At 34.6% G+C, this 21,144-nt stretch overlaps 2 protein-coding genes across 2 annotated transcripts; both read left to right on the forward strand.

Moving 5' to 3' along the window:
• The first annotated feature begins 209 nt into the window (after positions 1 to 209).
• Positions 210 to 2,704, forward strand: LOC138321354 (uncharacterized). Its single transcript, XM_069264995.1, has 2 exons — positions 210 to 312; positions 1,333 to 2,704. The coding sequence occupies exons 1-2, from the start codon at positions 308 to 310 to the stop codon at positions 2,609 to 2,611; spliced, it is 1,284 nt and encodes a 427-aa protein (XP_069121096.1). The 5' UTR covers positions 210 to 307; the 3' UTR covers positions 2,612 to 2,704.
• A 1,990-nt stretch (positions 2,705 to 4,694) lies between these two features.
• Positions 4,695 to 15,789, forward strand: LOC138322244 (endoplasmic reticulum transmembrane helix translocase-like). Its single transcript, XM_069266288.1, has 18 exons — positions 4,695 to 5,008; positions 6,731 to 6,820; positions 7,373 to 7,560; positions 7,951 to 8,179; positions 8,453 to 8,522; positions 8,936 to 9,042; positions 9,805 to 9,934; positions 10,272 to 10,454; positions 10,902 to 11,039; positions 11,517 to 11,637; positions 11,905 to 12,056; positions 12,459 to 12,634; positions 13,178 to 13,288; positions 13,856 to 13,981; positions 14,448 to 14,553; positions 14,929 to 15,038; positions 15,239 to 15,328; positions 15,655 to 15,789. The coding sequence occupies exons 1-18, from the start codon at positions 4,718 to 4,720 to the stop codon at positions 15,787 to 15,789; spliced, it is 2,553 nt and encodes an 850-aa protein (XP_069122389.1). The 5' UTR covers positions 4,695 to 4,717.
• The last annotated feature ends 5,355 nt before the right edge of the window (positions 15,790 to 21,144 follow it).

A 21,144-nucleotide genomic window follows, 5' to 3' on the forward strand; every position in this document is an offset into this window, starting at 1 on the left:
ATATTATTACCAAGACATTCTGTCCAGATTATTTTTCGTCTGCAAATGCCCGTGGGTAAACCGTACGTCACGACGTGCTGTCCTTTCTTTCAGAGGTCCAAATATTTATCTTAACCCCTAAAACGTCCTAGAAATTTTCTATAAACACTAGTCAGTTGCCAAATGTAAGGTTTAAAGGAAAGTCTCGTTTCTATGAAATGACATAGTTTCACTTTCGATTTCTTTGCTATATATGGAAATGACTAAGGTACATATGGGCATTTATGTTCATTGAAGCTATAGAGACACGTCAGCGATAGAAGCTAATATGTGGTAGGTACATAATATGATTGTTTTATGGAATATATGGTCTATATTTTTGGCAGAGCTTTAATTTGCAGACAATTCAGGGTGATCGGGTGGTGTAGTGGTTAAGTCACTCGCCGTTCACCTAGCCGGCCGGAGTCCGATTCCCGACACGGACGTGAAAAGGTCAGGGGCCACCTGCCCGATTACATGAAAATTTTCTTCGGGGACTCCGGTTTCCTCGCGCTTTCATCCGGGCCATTGAAAGTGATTTGTATAAGTTGTATTACTTGTTTTGTAATCGATGTAAAATGAATAAAGTTTATATTTATCAACGCAGACAATAAGACCGTTTAGATGTTTTAGGGGTCTGTAGGAAATTCGGTAAAACATACTAGAGTAGAGAATGAGTTTACTAATATTTAATCTAGAGCCTAAAACGTCTATAAAAAAATGAGGAAATGTCCATTTTAACACCATGTTAAACCTTACTAGATTCTGCCTTTGTTTTAATCCCTATTGGGATTCCTCCTCGAGACTCTTTTTGTATTCGGACGTTTGATTGAGAGAGACATCTATCAAACGTCCGAATCTAAAAGAGTCTCCATGAGGAATCCCTTTAGGGATCAGCTCATCAAAGGATTTATTGTGTTCAACTTAGATTTATTGTTAATTCTTCATAATGTGACTGTGTGTGCTGCTACAAGTTAGATTGTGTATTATTGTCCCATACGGTGTAACTGATACCCGGTATTCAGAATCCTGTGTTATTGACAGCGGAGGCCGGCATCAGAGCGATTCTTGATCAAGTTCGCTAGATATAGTCTAGGTGGCGGAATGAACTCTAGAACCCTTTGACTATGTACAAGATATATTGATATCTTTGATTTTAATTATATTATTTAAACGCTAGATGGTCTTCAAACATCTCGGCAGATCTGTTTTTACGGAAGTTCAAAGTCGTATACATCAATAGACTAAGTTTTTATATATGCTTGAATGGGTTATACCCCGCCATGATTAATTTAATACTCGTTTCTCTTACAGCACGGGAGAGATCTATTTCGATATCGGCGTGCCTAATAACTGGAAGCCTCCATCCAGATCCGATGAAGTATGGTCGGGCTCAGAAGACAAAGAATTGAGGAAATTCCATGACAAATACGTCAAGATACCGAAAAGATCTTTCCATGAAAACCAAGAACAGGTGAACCGCCTTTTGAAGAATCTGTACCAGGAGATGAAAACACTTGAGAAATCTCACCAGTTCCTGAGGTTGCGGCCATTTGTAAAACAGGGCGGGTCGAGAGATGGCTTAAAGGTCGGAGCTGCAAATGAATTTGATGCAGTCCTTCCATTTACTTTCCTAGGGACCACTGCGGCTATCAGAGAGTCGCCCCATAACCGTCTGCCGGCTGGTCTCGGTGAAATAGAGATTATCAAAGTGAATAAACGCATGGATGTCCGTCCAAAAGGTCTCTTTGTGGAGAGGGATGGTAAAACATTTGTCGATTCCAGAGTTTTCCATGACGAGTTAATCAAAGGTCGTGTGGATGCAGCTATACAAAAATTGAACCAAAATCCAGATTTCGCCTGCTACAACGTTAAGCGTCAAGGTTCCGCCCCAGCCATAAAATTGGATGCCACGGTTAACGGCAACCGTGTCAGCATAGACGTGGTACCCGGATACAACATTCGACAGGAAGGGTCAACCCTCAGAAAATTTATGGTTTCAAAATGGATTCCGAGCTCCCAAAATGACAACCGGGACGAGCCCATTCCGAACCCAAACACAGCTTGGCGTATGTCCCATTCGCAGTTCGAAATGCGTATCCTGGACCGATGGATTTCAACTAATATGACCGCCCAGCGTCTTGTTCGAGGAGCCAGAATATTGAAGGCTGTTCGGGAACATGATATTGAGAGGAATGATAGCTCTCAGCTGCATCATGTTCTATCTTCTTATCACATTAAGAACGCTCTACTCCACGGAATTTTACATCTGAGAAAAATTGATGATGTTCGCCTACCAAGTGTGACGTCAGCTTGCAAGCATCTTGTCCATATCATCGACACTTCCCTGAAACACGGAAACCTTCCACAGTTCTTCTCCAACAACCCAAGCTTGCGGGAGTATTTCCCGATCTATAATTTCCACACAGATTACCCGGAGGTGAACTTGTTTAAGGAAATTGACACACAGCAGATCCGATCCGATTTCTCCAAGGCGCTTGATCACTTCAAAATGACACCATTACTGGATCGTGTAACCGATATCCGGGGAGACAAGCTGGAGCCAGTTTTGCAAAAGGTCAGGGGCGATTAACAAACTTTATGCAAAGGTCAAGGTTGATTGACCGTACTCCAACGGTCGATGACGGTTGACAATAGTGTACAACGTGCATGTACATGATTCAATCTTTGACATATATGTACAAAATGAGTCAATAATATTTGAGGATGAATGACGATTAATATTAATATTGCAATATTGCATCGGTGTATCATAGATTGTGAGTGTATTATTGATATAAAGCAGAAAATTATTAATATTAAAGGGACATTAACCTAACTTGGTCTTGAAAGTTTTATTAAAATACTATTTATGACGTGCCAGATACCTTACTAAATAATGTAGTACAATTATTGTACAAATATGTCAAACGAAATAGTTAGAAAGGAAATTCCATATTTCTATATTTTGTATAGAGTAACCCGGCTGAGAAACTTAAGTGACCTCCCACAATTCACTGCACAAATTGAGTTAGCCCGAGATACGCTGACCCTGACACCATACGTAGACATTATGACAGATAGATGTCTGCCTACACCAGACATCTATCTGTCATAATGTCTAAGTCTAGTGTCAGGGCCAGAGTATCTCGGGCTACACCAGACCACAGGGACCTGGCACGATTTTTTTAAACTAACAGTATACATATATATATTATAGTATCAAGGGTATGAACTCGGCGGTCGAGAAAAACGGACCTATTTTTTTAAAACCATGATTATTTTAATAAATGGGTTATATACAACATTGACGGATATCTTACCTTAAAGAGAAATAATTTATCTTTCCATTGAGTGCTTGATGAACAAAATTGGCCAAGTATTGACGAAGTTATGGCTTGATGAATCGAGAAATTTACGAAAAATACTGTCCGGTCGAAATGTCGTCTCGGCTCTAATGGGCACCTCAAAAACCAAGCCAAAACCACAAAATCTACGCTTGTGGTGGTAAACAGTACCCATAACTGTGTTCATCCACAACCTCCTTTGGAGGTGTCATGACCCGTACTTTGTAGAAACTCCATTTAAACATCGTGTAGCTCACTTACTTTAACCGTCACCGCCATGTTCATTTTTCTCTCGGAACGCTTCTATCTATCTGTCATAATGTCTAAGTCTAGTGTCAGGGCCAGAGTATCTCGGGCTACACCAGACATCTATCTGTTATAATGCCTAAGTCTAGTGTCAGGGCCAGAGTATCTCGGGCTACACCAGACATCTATCTGTCATAATGTCTAAGTCTAGTGTCAGGACCAGAGTATCTCAGACTTAATTTTTCATTCATCCAAAGCAATATCCTGACGTATCATAAAAAAAAAATTGGCTGCACAAATCCTTTAAATCATTATCTGCGTAAACGAAGATCGACAAACTTCCGAAAACGTGTAACTGGCCATTCCTCCGTTTCACTCCGTCAGTATTGACCGGTAGATCAGAATGGTAACAGGTGGTCTCTGTAACTCAGCTGACGGAGCATATACATAGATATAGAAATATAGATTGACAAAAAGTGATTGTTTTTGTATAAGCGCTATCGGTTTACTCTTCTTACTACGAGTAACAATATATGGCGTCATAGTATTTGTGATCGAAAACCTAAATGTTTGTCAATTTATTTTTCTTTGAATCAATTACATATGTTACGCTCATTTCTATTGGTTAGAAGTTTGGAGTTACGAAGAACGTTAGAAGTAATAAATCGAAAGTGAGTGAGAGTGGGGGGGGGGGGGGGGGGTTCAGAAAATCTTGAGTACCTTTGCCCCGTCCCCCTCATTACGTTTCATCTTCCTACGCCACTGATATGAATTAAGAATCGTATACCTCCCAGTGTGAGAATGTAAGGGGTATTTTTTTCAATTATCGCCAAGCTGCATGAGCCCGTCTCAAGAGAGACCGACATTGAAAATCGTGAGTCTCCCGTCAAAATCGTGAGAACTGGCAATCCTTTGACGCATTATGATGATTGATAATACAACTATACCCACGTTAAAACAATTGCATATATGTTGTATTAATGTTTACTTATAAGTCATAAGGTTTGATAATGTTTTAAAGCCCACTTATCCTTAATGTTGTCTGCACAAATCACCGTCAGTTCAGCGTTTCTATTACACGTCATCGATTGCTAAGCGTATCGTTGATGCAGATCACACATCTCGACAGAGGCAACATGGCCTCGTCGACGCCGCTAAATGATGAAGTGCAATCTGTTACTTGCTACAATATACGACCTTTGATATTTCACGGGTATATTGGACCATTCGTTTTGTTATATAGCTTATGGTTTTACTTCTGGACATGTGTGTATGGCCTCGAAGACTACTTTGAAGCTGGATTGATAGCACTTGCATTCATAGGATTTTTGCAGATTTTGTCTTCTCTTTTTTGTCTTTGGTCGGTGGACGTCCGCTGCGCACTTACATGTTCAAAGGTATACAAGCACACTTATCTGAGCCTTGTTACAGTATATTATTCAATTCGATATCACTTCGGCAAACTGTAAAACAAAGGCGAAATCACTGTAAATTATTACATCCGGCATGACATATGTTCACATGTACATCAACAGGTTGGATACATTGTATTGTATTCAGAATATATACTGTATAATAGTGTATGTATACACACATATGCATTTGACTTAGCTGGCATCTTATTTCTATGCTTCATTTGTCACTTATCACAATTCCTCTTTAGAGTTTATGTTTAAGAGTCAATCCTTTTAAAATTCTTAATTTAATTTTAATTCTTATTTAAAAATTCAAATCACACAGTCTGCAACTTCAAGTACTACTACTAGTCCGATGCCCACGACTAGTAATTTTACAGCAGGACTAGTGCTAATTGTAATGAGCTAGTCTGATTGGACCAGTGGTTTCCCGCCCAATTAAAATTGTTATAAAATACTGTATCTGCATGCAGTGATCAATTGCATTTTCAACACATTTTGAGTGCATTCTGTATGCATGCGATTATTCAGTCCAGATGCATCATGTTGTAAGAATTTGCATTCACGAATGTATCCATAACTGTACTTTGGGTAAAAAATCATAAAGTGATTGATGATGACCAAAGTGCTGAAGCAAAATTCAGCTGTATATATATTAATTTTGGACTAGTGTTTAAATAGCCAGACTAGTAAAATTTTGGGGTTTGCTAGCTATAGTCTAAAGGACTAGCAGTGAAAAAAGTTAACATCACAGACTGCTCGCATACTTCAGTACATTTTAGTAGAATCTGTATGTTTCTATGCATATAATTATTCATACACTTTTTTTCAAACTCAACCACAATTCAAATTTTCAGTTAAGATAAAGTTTGTGCAGTATTGGAAATATATACCTGTGAAGGCAAAAATATCAGAACAAAAGGAGCTTTACATCTGATGTTCTAACTATCTACATATGTACAAATGTACAAAACAGGGTGAGAGTAGTATGCCACCAGCCGGGTTCGAAGCCATGACCCTGGACTTACTGGTCAGCCGCTCTACCGACTGAGCTAAAGGAAAATCTCCCCTATCGCGAAGCTAGAAGGCGACCATATTACAATTTACAATTAAAACCAACAATACTACTCCCTCCTTACAAACGTGTTTGCCCACAGATCAACCCAGGTTCTCTCTTCAAGCAAAGGAAGCCTCTCAATCTTTAACTTTGGCTTTGGAGTGGTCTACAGCACCAAATGTAACAGGATGAGAGTATTGTGCCGCCAGCCGGGTTCGAACCCGCGACCCCAGACCTACTGGTCCGCGCTCTAATGAATGAGCTAAAGGGAAATTCCCCTTAGCGAGAAGCTAAAAGGCTGTTGATTGTTGTAGCACTTTGAAGTCAATTCCCCTTAGCGAGAAGCTAAAAGGCTGTTGATTGTTGTAGCACTTTGAAGTCATCAGACATCTTTTCTGCAACAACAGTAGCTATCTGATCCCTAATATAATTATTATTACAATTTTATTAGTAGTAATATATTGTGTTGGATCAACCTAAACAATACCGAGTATTTAGCAACTCAAATATATATTGTCAAAACCCTAACAGCAAATTTAAACGGACACTTTAAAAATCAATTACTAATACAATGTATTTTATTGATCTTGAAGAAGATGACTACTAAGTTCAATTTAATTAAAGTGTTTGTAATTTGATTGTTTCAGGCAAAGGATGCTGATAGTGCTACCTGGTTGAAGGTAGTCCCCACACCAAATAATGGATCTACTGAGCTGGTCAAACTCCATCATGATCAGGTAATGTAGTTTGTTAGTTACTGGTTTACCCCTTACATGACTGGGATATTTCTAAATTTACTGGTTTACATCTATAGGTGTAGTAATTAGCAAACCAATGCGGCTGGTTCTGAACCTGGGATCCTTTCACCTTCTGAACGCTAGTCGAAGCGCTCTACCAATTGATCAGCTATCGGGTCGCTAAGGATTCATCCGATCCAGAATCGTTATACATATACATATATCCATTTCTAAATGTTTATTAAAACAAAAATAGGAAACATTTATCTAGAGAATATCATAAGGACTCTCATCACTTAACTGAGCATGCCAATAGAAGACTTTGATTGGAAAGCAGATAGAAGACTTTGATTGGAAAGCAGATTCAAGCCAGCTTTTATAATATGCAAGCCCTTTCTCTCATCACTAGTCAGGCACTGTAACAAAAGGTAACAATATATCATAACTAGATCTTTAGACTTTGTGATACATCTAGTAACATGTTGTCTTCCAAAACTTGACTGCGAATATTTTAGTGGTCATTTACAATGATTTGTTTGTACTTTTTCATAGAGTTCAACACCAAATGTCCTGTCCTTCTACTTCCAAAAGATGCATTATGTGTATGATAGAGAAGAAAAGAAGCAGTTTGTCCAAGTCAAGTTTCCTACAGACAAAACAGCAGGCTTTTTCTCTGAATGGAAGGGTTACCAGGAAGACTCCAATGTCAAGGAGGTGGAGAAAATCTATGGCCGAAACATGTAAGGCATACAGAGCTCAAAATGTCAAAGGTCAAAAGATTACTATGTAATAGTTCACAATATGTAAAATCATTTTAATTAAAAACAATGAAAAAGTGGAATTGTTTATCAAAATTTGATCACAGGCTTAGTTATTGTTTGCAAAACATATGTTAAAAGTAACATATAAGATATATGAAAAGAAAATGTAACTTACATATATTTCTGTATAGTGTACTCTCCTTACAGTAAGGAAAGTACACTATAGAAATTTACTCCATCCAGAACTTGGGAAATCACTTTCTTTTTTATAGAAAAGTTTACTTTCTCCACCATAATGGGTAAACCATAGGTTGTTAATACTTACAAACACAATGTTTTTTAAATTATGCAATGTTTTTGTATTTGCAGAATGGAGATGGACATTCCTCAGTTTATGGACTTATTTAAGGAGCGAGCGACGGCACCATTTTTCGTGTTCCAGGTTTTCTGTGTAGGATTGTGGTGTTTGGACGAGTACTGGTACTACAGCATCTTCACACTTTTCATGCTCGTCGCGTTTGAGGCGACTTTGGTCCAACAGCAGCTCCGTAACATGACTGAGATCAGGAAGATGGGAAACAAACCATATCTCATACAGGCATGATCGCACAATAATACAATCAGTTTAGATAATGGCAAAAAATCTATTTCTCATACAGGCATATTAGTCAAAATACACGATATGATTGAATGTCTTGAATATTTCATGTACATGTGATGCAGAAAATATTTATTGTGTGTTTACTTTACTCATGCTCTTTTGGAAATATGATTTAATCAATGAAAATGAAATGTGAATTATTGGTAGAAATTTAATGAAAGATTTATTATTTTTTATAACTAATTAATATTAGGATGTTTTATAACACAGGTATACAGAAACCGACGCTGGCGACCCATAATGACTAACGAGCTAGTACCTGGTGACATCGTCTCTATAGGTAAGAGACTAACTTATTGAAATCATGTTGGTCCTGTAGATATTAGATATTCTGCATTAAAATGATAAACATTGAGCCTATCAAAATCTGCAATATAGCTATTAAAGGGGTGTCATCTTTTGGAGGCAACTTCTCTCACATGTTGAATGTGATATTTTTGCGGTAGTATATTTTGTGATATAAAAGAAATTTTCCAACTTTTTTATTTTTTGAAAGCAAGCAGAAAGCATTGTTAATGCTGCCATGAAAAATATGTTTTAGTTTTAGTCTGCATATCGCCTGGATTACTCAGGGTGTGAGATGTTCTATTTTAGCATTTTATGTTGCAGTCATTCACACATTGTTAATAGCACATGTTTTTGTGTATCTAGTTCTATGCAGCATATCAATCAATATATTAAAACTTTATGTAGGTCGTTCCCAGGAGGACCGTTTAGTACCATGTGACCTGCTGTTACTAAGGGGACCGTGTATTGTGGATGAAGCCATGTTGACTGGCGAATCTGTCCCTGTGATGAAGGTATAGAAGTCTTAATTGGAGACCAGCTTTGGTTTTACATATAAAATGTTTCCATTGATATGATTTGACTTTAATGTTTCAGAATATAATATTATGAAAAACATTTAAATGTTATATTGTAATATATAATGTACTATTTTTACAAAAATTGCTAACTTAAGACCATATTCTATTAATATTAAAGATGCTCCACCACTGACAAATGGTATTTTTTCACTGTCAAAAACAGGAGCAGACGATTTGATATTTTTCTTCAGTTACAAAAGTTACTTACTTTACACCATTACCACCATTGAACTGAAAAGTTTGAGCTTCTAATTTTACTTTAAGTTAAAAATATGAAAAATAATTGATTGCATCTATGAAAAATAATTGATTGCATCTCGAAAAAAATCGGTGCCACTATATCCTATGAAGTACTGATTTCGCATGCACCTAAGGCAATATAAATTATTTTATATTATTTTTTGTGTTAATTAGACATATATATACACGATTAAACACCAATTATTGTCCAAATGATGATTATCATTTATGCTCTGTCGGCGGTGGAGCATCTTTAAGTTCTGATAGTATGTACTTAGTAACAGTTTTACAATGAATATAAAGGACATTGCTGGTTCTTTCAGTGAATAAAAGATTGGACTTTTCACTGTAAAAATGTGCTATGTGTATCATGTTCTTTTGTCTTTTTTCTTTTTTTTTTTTTTTTCGTTGTTCGAGATGGTTCTTCCATTATATATATTATGCCATTCTGTGTAGGAACCTGTTGAGATTCTGGAGGACAGTCATGTGTTGGATATTGAGACTGACGGAAAGTTACACGTGTTGTATGGCGGGACTAAAGTGGTACAACATACCCCACCCAGCAAGACAGGACCAGGGCTAAAAGGTTTTATTTTACATTATAACTAGATTGGAATTCCTATTTCAATTTTGTTTTTAAACTTGGATTCATTTGTTATGAGGTATGAGTTTAAATAAAAAAAAGCCTATTAACATTAAAAGGAAACTGAATGAAAACTATGGTACAAAAAGTGGTGATAAGGCAATGAGCAGCCATGCTCTATCAATGATATATCCAAAATTATCAAGAGTAGGAGAAAATATGTCGTAATAGCCAGCTTTCTTTTCATCTGTCCCCTGGACTCAACAGTCATGTACTGTAAAGAACAGTATTGGCTTTTAATACTTCAGAAATACTAGAATTCCTTATCAATGTTTTACAGCTAGTGACAATGGGTGTATAGCATATGTGTTGCGCCACAGTTTTAACACATCACAAGGGAAGCTCCTGCGAACTATTTTGTTTGGTGTGAAAAGGGTGACGGCAAACAACTTAGAGACGTTTGTCTTCATCTTGTTTCTCTTGGTGTTCGCCATTGCTGCAGCAGCCTATGTTTGGATCAAAGGTAAGTCGTGGTCTGTCAAACGTCAGGTTTATGTCTTAAAGGCATATTGTCTGAAATCATGGAGGTCGTGTTTGGTTTTATGTCTCTAAACACTAAATCAGATCTGAAAATTATATTGTAAATCCTGCCTAGACATTACGACCAACTCTGTATAATGGCTATATGCTTAATAAAAGCACTTTCTTAATACCCCAAATGCTCATAGGTCCTTATAGACAGTTTTCAATGTGCTTTAATTATTCTTATAAGAAGATTCTAATTGATATGTTAAACCTTCGGTTTTGGGAAAAATTTACATCTGTTGTTTTTAGTTTGAAAGACTTTCCAGTTTTGCCTTTTTGAAATGGTAAAATGTCCTTTGATTTTAGAGACATTCACTCACAGAAGAAGATTTTATTGCTAATTACCATTGTTTTCTATTTCCTTTTTTGTTTTTTTTTAATCTAGGCAGTGAAGATCCAGACAGGAACCGCTACAAGTTATTTTTAGAATGTACCCTCATTCTAACGTCAGTAGTTCCACCAGAATTACCAATTGAGTTATCTCTTGCTGTCAACACCAGTTTGTTGGCACTCAGTAAACTATGTAAGTATCAAAATAAATATTTATGTGACAGTAAAATTATATTGAAAAGTAAGTTATATAAGTATCAAAATGAATATTTATGTAACAGTTAAATAATTTTGAAAAGTAAGCTATGTAATCATCAAAATAAATATTTATGTAACACTTCAATTATATTGAAAGAATTGATTTCCTGCATAAGTCATATTTGCTATTCGTTGAAGGTGTTCTTGGATACAGTAAAACCCCTAACCACTTAGGTGTCCATTGGTCAAAGTGTCCAATTGTTGGCCTTCCACTGTGAAAAATTGCCTGGTATTAAACATAAGTTGGTTGTGTGTCTCTTGGTACACTAGCTTTCCTCCATCTCCTGTCTAGACAGCACATTCTACAATGACTTTGGCTCTTTATATGACGTTAAACTATGTGAGATCATTCTGGATACACTGTACATGTGTTAGTATGCCCGTTTTCAGCACTTTTCCTCTTGTTTTGTAGATGTATACTGTACAGAACCATTCCGTATACCGTTTGCTGGTAAGGTGGATGTTTGCTGTTTTGATAAAACAGGAACTTTGACTGCGGACACCATGGTTGTGGAAGGTGTAACAGGAATAAAGTAGGTCACTGCTATACAGCATTTTTACTTAAAACTTACTGAATTTGAATAAAGGAACAATATTTTTCTGTAGGGGTTATTTTAACTGATACTTTATTAAATTTGTAACAGTTTGAGAAATGTATGAATTATCATTAATTATAGATAAAATTTTTAATTAATTATGATCTATGCTAAAATACATTAATTTTATAATGCAAGCTATTTTGACTGTTAAAAGTAAACCTATTGTATTTCAGACATATTTTACTGTTCTCTCTGTTATAGTGGGAATGAGATCTCCCTTGTGAGTGATGCATCCCTCCAGACTGTCCATGTACTGGCTACCTGCCACGCCCTTGTCCAGTTAGAGGATGACCTGGTAGGAGATCCCCTAGAGAAGGCTACACTTAAGGCCGTCGAGTGGAATCTGACCAAAGGTCAGTCTTCATCACAAACTGATCAATATTTCTGAATATATTGATGGTTGAATGACTAGAATAAGACAATGCAAAATTGTGAAAATGACATATATAGTGGCAGCAATGTCTAAAAGGCAACCTTCTGTACCCTAAGGCCTTGTGCAGAACATGGTTGAATTACTTATTTGAGGAATAAGATAACATTGAAAAATCTGACTAGTCTGAATATATAGAGTGAAATTGAATCATCGTTTAAAGGGAAAAAGAGACTTACAGAACTATGGCTTTTCATTGGTGACAGCATTTAAAATTTTGAAAAAACTTTATCAAGGAGACTTTTGTGCTATAGATTATACTTTATAAAGCTTTTATACTGGAATCTTAGTCAACCGTCCCACATTGTACTTTCTATGACTTTAGGTGATACTGTGGTGCCACTCAAGAAAAAGACCCATGGCCTGAAAATATTCCACCGTTACCACTTTTCCAGTGCTCTAAAGCGAATGTCTGTCATCTCTGGACACACTCCTCCAGGAGCCATGGAAACAGAGTACATAGCAACAGTAAAGGGAGCTCCAGAGACGCTCAAATCTATGGTAAATAGGGAAAATACACTGGTTAATATGCTTGTATAAAATTGGTTATCAAGGGATGGACATTCTGATTGATGACAATACTTTTAAGATTTACCTATTTGAGTTGTAACAACTATGCAAATAGGTTTTTTGCCTGTATACAATATATATCAAGATATCTGTTATCTTGTACTTTTATCATATCTGAAAATAATATGAGTAGGCTGTCTGATACTTTATACCACTTTAAATTACCAGTAATGAAGGCAATCAGGACATATTTGTGGAGGTTGCATTTTTGTGGTTCATAGTTGAATTTTTGTGGTTCATAGATTCCTATACAGGGTAATTTGTGAACTTGTACTATATTATTAATCTATTGTATGTCAATGAATTTATGAATATTTCACTGGTGTTTAGAGTTGTTGGATTTAAATGAAAATGTGAACATAACAAAAATAAACCACTCACAGAATTTCTGAATTGTATGATAATTGAAAATATTTCCCTGTGATTTGTATCTGTGGTTTTTACCTGTGATTGTTACCTGTGATCTGATTGTAGTTTAGAAGTCCACCAGCTCACTACGACGCTGTGTATCTGGAGATGGCACGGCGAGGAGCCAGAGTTCTGGCTCTGGGATATAAAAAGCTTGGAAACCTCTCACACCAACAGGTGGGTCCCTTACCAGAATTGGAACAGTTCTCTGTGTTCAGTTTATTACTTGATGTGGACAAAAAAGTTTACAAGAGCTTTCACAATTATTATCATGTATATAGTCATTTTACCAAAAGAACACAAAATAGTTACATATGTATACATGTATGTATCCAAATATTGTTGTCTGTAGATGTAGGTAGGTAAAGATATTGCATTTGATTTGAGGTTTTGTCAGTATAGAGGTCGGAACGTGGTCTCTATAATGGGATGTTATCATATCATCTATAGAACAAAGTGAGAATAAAGATCTGTATTTTAATCAGATAAATTGCAATCTTAGTTCTGCAGTCAGGTCCCAAGAAAATTTTCACTTTTCAGCATAAAAATTGGCATGAATGACCATTGAAAAAGGAATTTTCTACATTTATAGATTTCATCAAATAAAGGTCTGATGACTGCTCACAAAATAAATTTAGACTTGTTTCACCAAAGATGTTTGAAGTAATATTAATAGAAATGCTCATTTTGTACATTTGTTAGTGTGCCTTACCACAACGGTTATTATTAAATTGATTATCATAGGTACGAGATATGAGTCGAGAGAATGTTGAATGTGATCTTGACTTCTGTGGGTTCATCATCATATCCTGCCCATTGAAGTCCGACTCCAAAGCTGTTGTTAAAGAAATCATCAATTCATCTCATCATGTAAGTATTTCTGTGATAAGAAATTCAATTATTCAATTAGTGATGTTGAACATTTTCGATTACTTAATGCATGTAGTTGTTTATTTTCACAATGATGATATTTTCATAATTTTGTGGGACATTGATTTGATCGCAAACATTTGATCTGCAAAATATTAAAAATGATTGAATCATATTCATTTATACCCCAAGAGCCAGATTGCAAAAAAATTACAACCGTTAGAATATAATTTTATCGTTTTTGTTTAATAGAACTTAAAAGATTTTGACCTTCATAAATAACCGACTAAAAAATCTCCAAAATTATGATAAGAAATATCATCATCATATATTAAACAACTACTAATTATTCATTACATAAATGCTGACTAAATTATATATGTAAAGGAACCAGTGATTTGTTGATTTAAAACATTTACAATTTTTGTGAAAATTTTTAACCATTACATGATACTTGTTTACACAGGTTGTCATGATAACAGGAGACAACCCACTGACTGCCTGTCACGTTGCCAAAGAACTCCGATTTACAAGGAAAACAACGGTCATCCTCACACCTCCAAACGATAAAGGTTTCTTAACTTAAGATCTTTGTTCCTATTCTATTTAACTTTTGAACATAGTACTTAGACCTTTTCCTACCCAGTCTGATGCCTGTATGTCCTTAAGAAATATACCTGAATTTTCTGTTTAAAATTTGAGGACTCGCAAACAAATGCATGCATGCGTTAAGAATTACTCTGTTTGATGGAATGAAGATAAAATTATGTTTAATAAAAGCACGGAATTCCCGTTGTATTCTCCACAAAATTAACTTTGCTTGAAGTAAAATATTTGCCTTTATGCATATATGGGAATAATTTCAATATTTCTTTCACCCTATTGTCTTGTAGTAAAGAGCACAGGTGTATTTCTTACTTACTAAATAAAAACTTTTGTTGTCACAGATTCTTCCTGGCATTGGCAGTCAATAGATGACAAAGTCATCTTACCAGTCCATATGGACAATGTACGCAAGGAGCTGTTAGGTCAATATGACCTCTGTCTAACAGGGGAGGTAAGGCTTCACATTAATTTGTAAAGACATTGTAAATAGCGTGTATCAATGTATTTTGTGTGGTATATCTTCTGTATTTTCTACTGTGTATTTATATGTCAGAACATACCTTCCTGCATTCTGCATGTTTTAGTTTAAATGAAGTTTGGGATTGAATATCTGTAAGATATACACACAGAGGATGTGACTGTATATTTCAGGCCCTAACTTACATACAAGCAGACCCAAAGTTGATGAAAGTACTCCTACCAAATGTGCGAGTGTTCGCAAGAGTTGCACCAAAGCAGAAGGTCTGTGTAATTGATTTGAGGAGTTTTGTGTTTCACAGTAATAACAATAAATGTCTTACAAAAAAAATTCAGCAACTGATTTCTTAAAGGCTCTGAACCATCACAAGAATCTGTTAACCTTTTTGAGATTCTTCAATAATTCTGAAGGTAATAACTTGACCTGTTTGTATCAAAAAATTTCTATACAATTTATAGAAATAAAATTTTCTGATATACTTATAGAAATCATATTTCAAATTTATACAGTTAACTAAACATGCTCCTTATACTGCAGAATACTTTTTAAATCATGTGAATATCTAGATAAATTTTTATTGGTTATTCAGGAGGTAGTCATAACAACACTGAAGAGTTATGGTTACACGACGCTGATGTGTGGTGATGGCACCAATGATGTAGGCGCACTAAAACATGCCCATGTTAATAATAATGAAGATTATGCAAAACCAAAAAAATGTTGATTGAAAATATTGAACCTGGAAAGGAGAAAAACAGTACAAAATATATTGCGACAGTTGACCAATTAACGTCCGTTAGTACCGAATTGTTAGATCATGAGTTGGACATGCGGATTTTTGATAGTGTTGGATTGGTTTATACTACCTGCTTTGTTTAAAAATGAGAAAAACCGAATGACCATTGTTGTGAGAACCCCAATCATTAGTTACAATTAACAATACAAATATTTGTAAATTGAAGGAATACATATTGTTGTGGGGTTATTGGTGAATTTGTAATTCAGTATTGAATAAATTGCGAAGATTAAGTGTTATGGGGAAGAGTGAGGTTTAATAAAATTCGTACGATACCACATTTTAGTGTTTTGTTTGGGTTTTAACAGGCCAGCTCAAAAAATCCATGAAGTAATGCAATTGGAATTTCCCCATAACTGTGTATTACGTGAAAAGTCCTTATGTAAGTAGTTTAACTGTACTTTTAATGGGTGAATCTTATTCCGTAAGACTCTTTTAATCTATTACAAAGGATCTTTTTTGGTTAAAAACATATGAAAATTACAATATTGTAAATGACAACTCGTGATTTATCCCCTTGAGGGAAAACAATGTCAAGACTTCCATGTAAAATGCTATGTTAACCATCTTTCTTAACAATAATTTACCCCCCAAGTTGTGTTTAATACAAAAATTTCAATTTTTTCATAATTTTGATTAAGTGGGTAATGAACTGAAACGAGTTATAAACTGTGAAACGTGTATATCACTGTATTGTAATCATTGATTCTTATCGTATATAATTGTATTACTTTTCAGTACCATTTAAAAATTCATTAGTTAAATTTGAAATATGTTGTGAGAGTTAATAATGGAAAATTGTCAAATTTTTTTGCATCATAAAATAGTATCATGAAATATTTTCAAAAACAAATCCAAATATGTGTCGCGGTATTTAATTTCAAAGTAGTTGGAACCAGGGCTGTATCTATATGTTGCGGCCTTTGGAATAGGTAATGCCACACGACATGATTATGAGGTAATAGTACTCTGTTTTAGTATTGTAAGCCAAAACTGTTTGGAAATAATATGGAAAAATTAAACTAGTGATATTAGTACGCGTTAACAATTTTGTGGTAATATTTTGCAAACGATTTCCATAATTGTAAAAACGGATGGGTAAGTAAAAATATAAAACTAACTGTTAAATTTTCCATTAATGCCAAGGAATGGCATACGGAATCTTATACACAAACTGTTGGTTTTATATACAATTGTAAGTAAATCACGTATAGTTGATGCCTTGTGAGTTGTTTTCCGATGGATTTAGGAAAGTAACAAGGAATTCAGTTTGATTTGCCATTCAAGTGCTACTATAACGGATAACAATTAATTTGTTCAAGTTTTAAAAATTTCATAACTGTTTTATATAATAAAAATGTATTAAATATATTATAAAAAAATTTATAATGTCAGACTACTTAAACCCCCCCCACAACAATGTATTCCTTTGGGACACGTGTAATGTCTAAATAAACAAGATAACAGAGAAAATTATTTAAAAAACTCCAAAAGTCCTTTGATAGGATTTTTTATAAAAGTTCCAAGATATCTTTTTCTCGTAATATATGTACAACTTGTTGTGCCTTTATTTTGTGTAACAGACAGTAACAAACTGGTAGGTCATTAGTTATATCATTGTGGTCAGACCTGCCTAAAATCAAATTATTCCCACTTTAAAAAACAAACTATTAATGTCCATAATGTTTAAACGTGAATAGTTCTGAATTAATGGCAAATGTATTTATGGAATACGGTAACTAAATAAAATACTCCTTTGTCTATTACGTACATGTAAGTTCATGTAAACTTCGCTGAAAAGTCCAAGATATGTTATACTTTGTAACCAAATTTTTGCTCATAAACGTTATGGTGGAATCTATTTTATGTCGACATTGTTGGTTTGAAGTGGAGATACCCCGTTTATCATAGTCTGTCTAACAGAAGAAGAGGATTTTCAAATCCATAACGGTTTTCCAGCCTAAGTAACATTGAAAAAGTTTAACATATGACTAATGTACAAGTAAGTCGAGGTAAGACACATTAGTAATATTGTATGTAAACCTGTCGTGTGGCTTTAGTAAAATACATTAGTCACTTGTCACATATTGAATCACTATACACCCATCCCCACTCCCATTGGCCGGAGTATAATATTGTTATATATTGGTTATGTCCCATTAACCCAAACAGTCGACGGTTATTTAATAAAAGAGAGTAACACACCACATATAATAAATGTTTTATGAGGATACAGAGTCGTATGTAATTTACCCCGTGTTTTTCCAAATATGTGTGATAGTTTGACATAAAATTGCTCGTGTTAATTTCATATTCAGAGCAACAAAATTACCCCGCGGACTGTTTCATAGGGTTTTCTATAGCATATTATCATAAGTGAAAATGATTTAGTAAATTCAAAACAAACACTGATTTAACATGTTGTTGTCCATCATAGTGAATTGCAATTTTTAGTTAATGTATAAAGTATAGTCTTAGGTAAACAAATGACATGAAAACTGTTATATGGTCACGAGTTATTTGTAACATGGCATGGTCCAACGTTGCATTGTTAATCATATAATTCAGATATCAAATGTACGAATTCTAGACGCCACTTTGTTTATATCACTAGAACCCGGAAGAAGTAACGTGAAATCTATGTCGACATATCCTGTTGCTTCATATTTAACTGTAGCAGGCTTAGTCGAATGGCGATAATTGTCGGCTTTAATCACAGAGTTGTAATGAAAACAGTCGATATGACACCACTTTTTGACAAATCCTTAAATCAGATTTACAAATTTCGACCTTGACTAAAATATTACAAACCATTACCTTTATTACACTGTTTCAGGTTATAAAACTATAACATGAGTTTAAGCAATGCTACACTTTTTTCATTGTTTTTTTAATATATGTAACAAAAGAGTCCATTAATGTGTTAGCATTTGGTCAGAGTCAGTATTAAATAAGGATCGAAATAATTAATCAATTTATGTTAAAATCGTCAAATGTCGGCTATTAACTGTTTCATTAATTTATCATTTGAAACAATCCTTTTAAACACAAAAAAAAGTCAATATGCTATAAAATATGTCAGGAGTCAGTGGAAAAAAAAAAAGTAAAACACATATGTGATCACTAGTTACCCATTTATACAATTCCATGTTATTTCGGCCAATGGCATGAATGAGGGTATAATCACGTGACTTGTTTTTTACTACGTTTATACAAAGAAATGAGTTTTCAGTTTTAGTCATAATTGGAAAAATCCTCCGCGGATCGTGGTTTCATTTCCAACATGTTTAAATTTGTTAATTACTATCATTTGTAGTTAATTTTTCCATATTCACTTCTGAAAAAATAGTTATAAAAATAGCCCACTTAGCGTTTTTTGGGAATCTAATACATATGTACACATAATACTAAGAAAACGGGCTTACATGTACATGTATGTGCTTACATGGCAGGTTCAAGGCCCTTACCAATATTTGCAAATGGAACCTGCCTTCTCGGAATTTTCCCCAGGGGATCAGGGTCTTTACCATAGTTTATATAAAACATTTATAAAAATAAACATTTATTCCATAAAACTGTGCATAAATGTTCATATCGGAATTCAGGTGACTGTTAGACATTATTAATAAATCCATTTGTAAGTAAAAATATTCAACTTTTTAACAAACTTTTTTCTCCACACACGGTTTTTTTCCTATTTTACAGCAAGTACAAAAACAACAACAATCAAATTACAATAATGAATATTTTGTATTGATATTATTTTTTTTTTTTTTTTGCAAATTTTCAGCAAAACAAACATGTTTCAAATTAAATTAATACAATATTTGATTAATATATTTGATCTGCATTCATTATTGAATTTAAAAAAAAAAAAAAAAAAAACAACTTTATAACATAGCAAAGGTGTACATGGTTTGTCATTTTAAAAGGGATGACCCCCAGCCATAAATCCGATTTGAAGGATTTTCCACAAAGTGGAAAAGTTAATAATTAATCCGTATCTTTCAGGGTCCGTAAATTTCAACAAAAGAAAATTAGGGTATACATATATTATAAAAAGTTATCAACTTTCCCCTAATGTACACACCCAAAAAGTCCCGAGTTCAAAACGAAATTAATGATTAAAACAGAGTGTTTGAATATTTTTCCATGCATTATTTCAACCAAAATTTGTGGTACATAATACATCAATTATAAAAACAAACCTAGATGATGTTTCAAGTAATTGTCGAGTATATATACATGAACTTTGACATCTGCCATGGTGTTGTAATCTTCAATTTATCAAACCACAATCAAAGTCTACTCCTAAAGCACAAAAATTTCTGTTTCAAATGGTGGAAATGAAACCACGATCGCGGGGGATTTTCCAAAATAATGGCACAAAACACGCGTTCTTTGTAGTCAAACGTAGTAAAACAAGTCACGTGATTATACCTCATTCATGCCATTGGCCGAAATAAAATATGGAATTGTATTATGGGTAACTAGTGATCACATGAGTGTGTGTTTACTTCCAAATAGTGATTTGTTGATTTCTCTGACCTGGTATTTATACATAATTAGGCCTTTTGAATAAAGATCTTATTTTCTCTGTGTTATATGTACATGTGTTATGTTCTGAACCCTAAAGCAGGTAATAATAATATATAAAAATATAAATTTAGAAATCTACGAATTTAGCCGGGAGTAGCCGATCTTCGCTGATCCTAGATTAGACGGTTAGACCTATTGAATTGGTCAATTCGCATTTATATCATTTATTTGGAAGTAAACACATTACACTATGTGCAAGTCATGTGATCACTAGTTACCCACTAATACAATTCCATATTTATTTCGGCCAATGGCATGAATGAGGTATAATCACGTGACTTGTTTTACTACGTTTTACTACAAAGAAACGCGTGTTTTGTACAATTATGGGGAAAATCCTCCGCGGATCGTGGTTTCATTTTCCACCATTTGAAATTGTTAGCAATACTATCATATCATAGTTTATTTTCCATTATTATTTCAAACAAATAGTTTATAAGCTTCCGCATAGCCCACTTAGCTTTTTGGGAATCTAATACATATGTACACGTGTATATATACATGTACTAAGAAACACGGGCTTATGTGCTTGCATGGCAGGTCTCAAGGCCCTCTACCAATATTGTGAATTTCATGGCCCTGGGGTCTCGGAATTTTTCCCCAGGGGATAGGGTCTTTACCATAGTTTATATAGGAGACATATTTATTTGTTTGTTTAAAAGCCAAACATTATTCATAACTGTG

The sequence above is a fragment of the Argopecten irradians genome, chromosome 4 (genome assembly GCF_041381155.1).
Source record: "Argopecten irradians isolate NY chromosome 4, Ai_NY, whole genome shotgun sequence".
Classification (NCBI taxonomy): domain Eukaryota; kingdom Metazoa; phylum Mollusca; class Bivalvia; order Pectinida; family Pectinidae; genus Argopecten; species Argopecten irradians.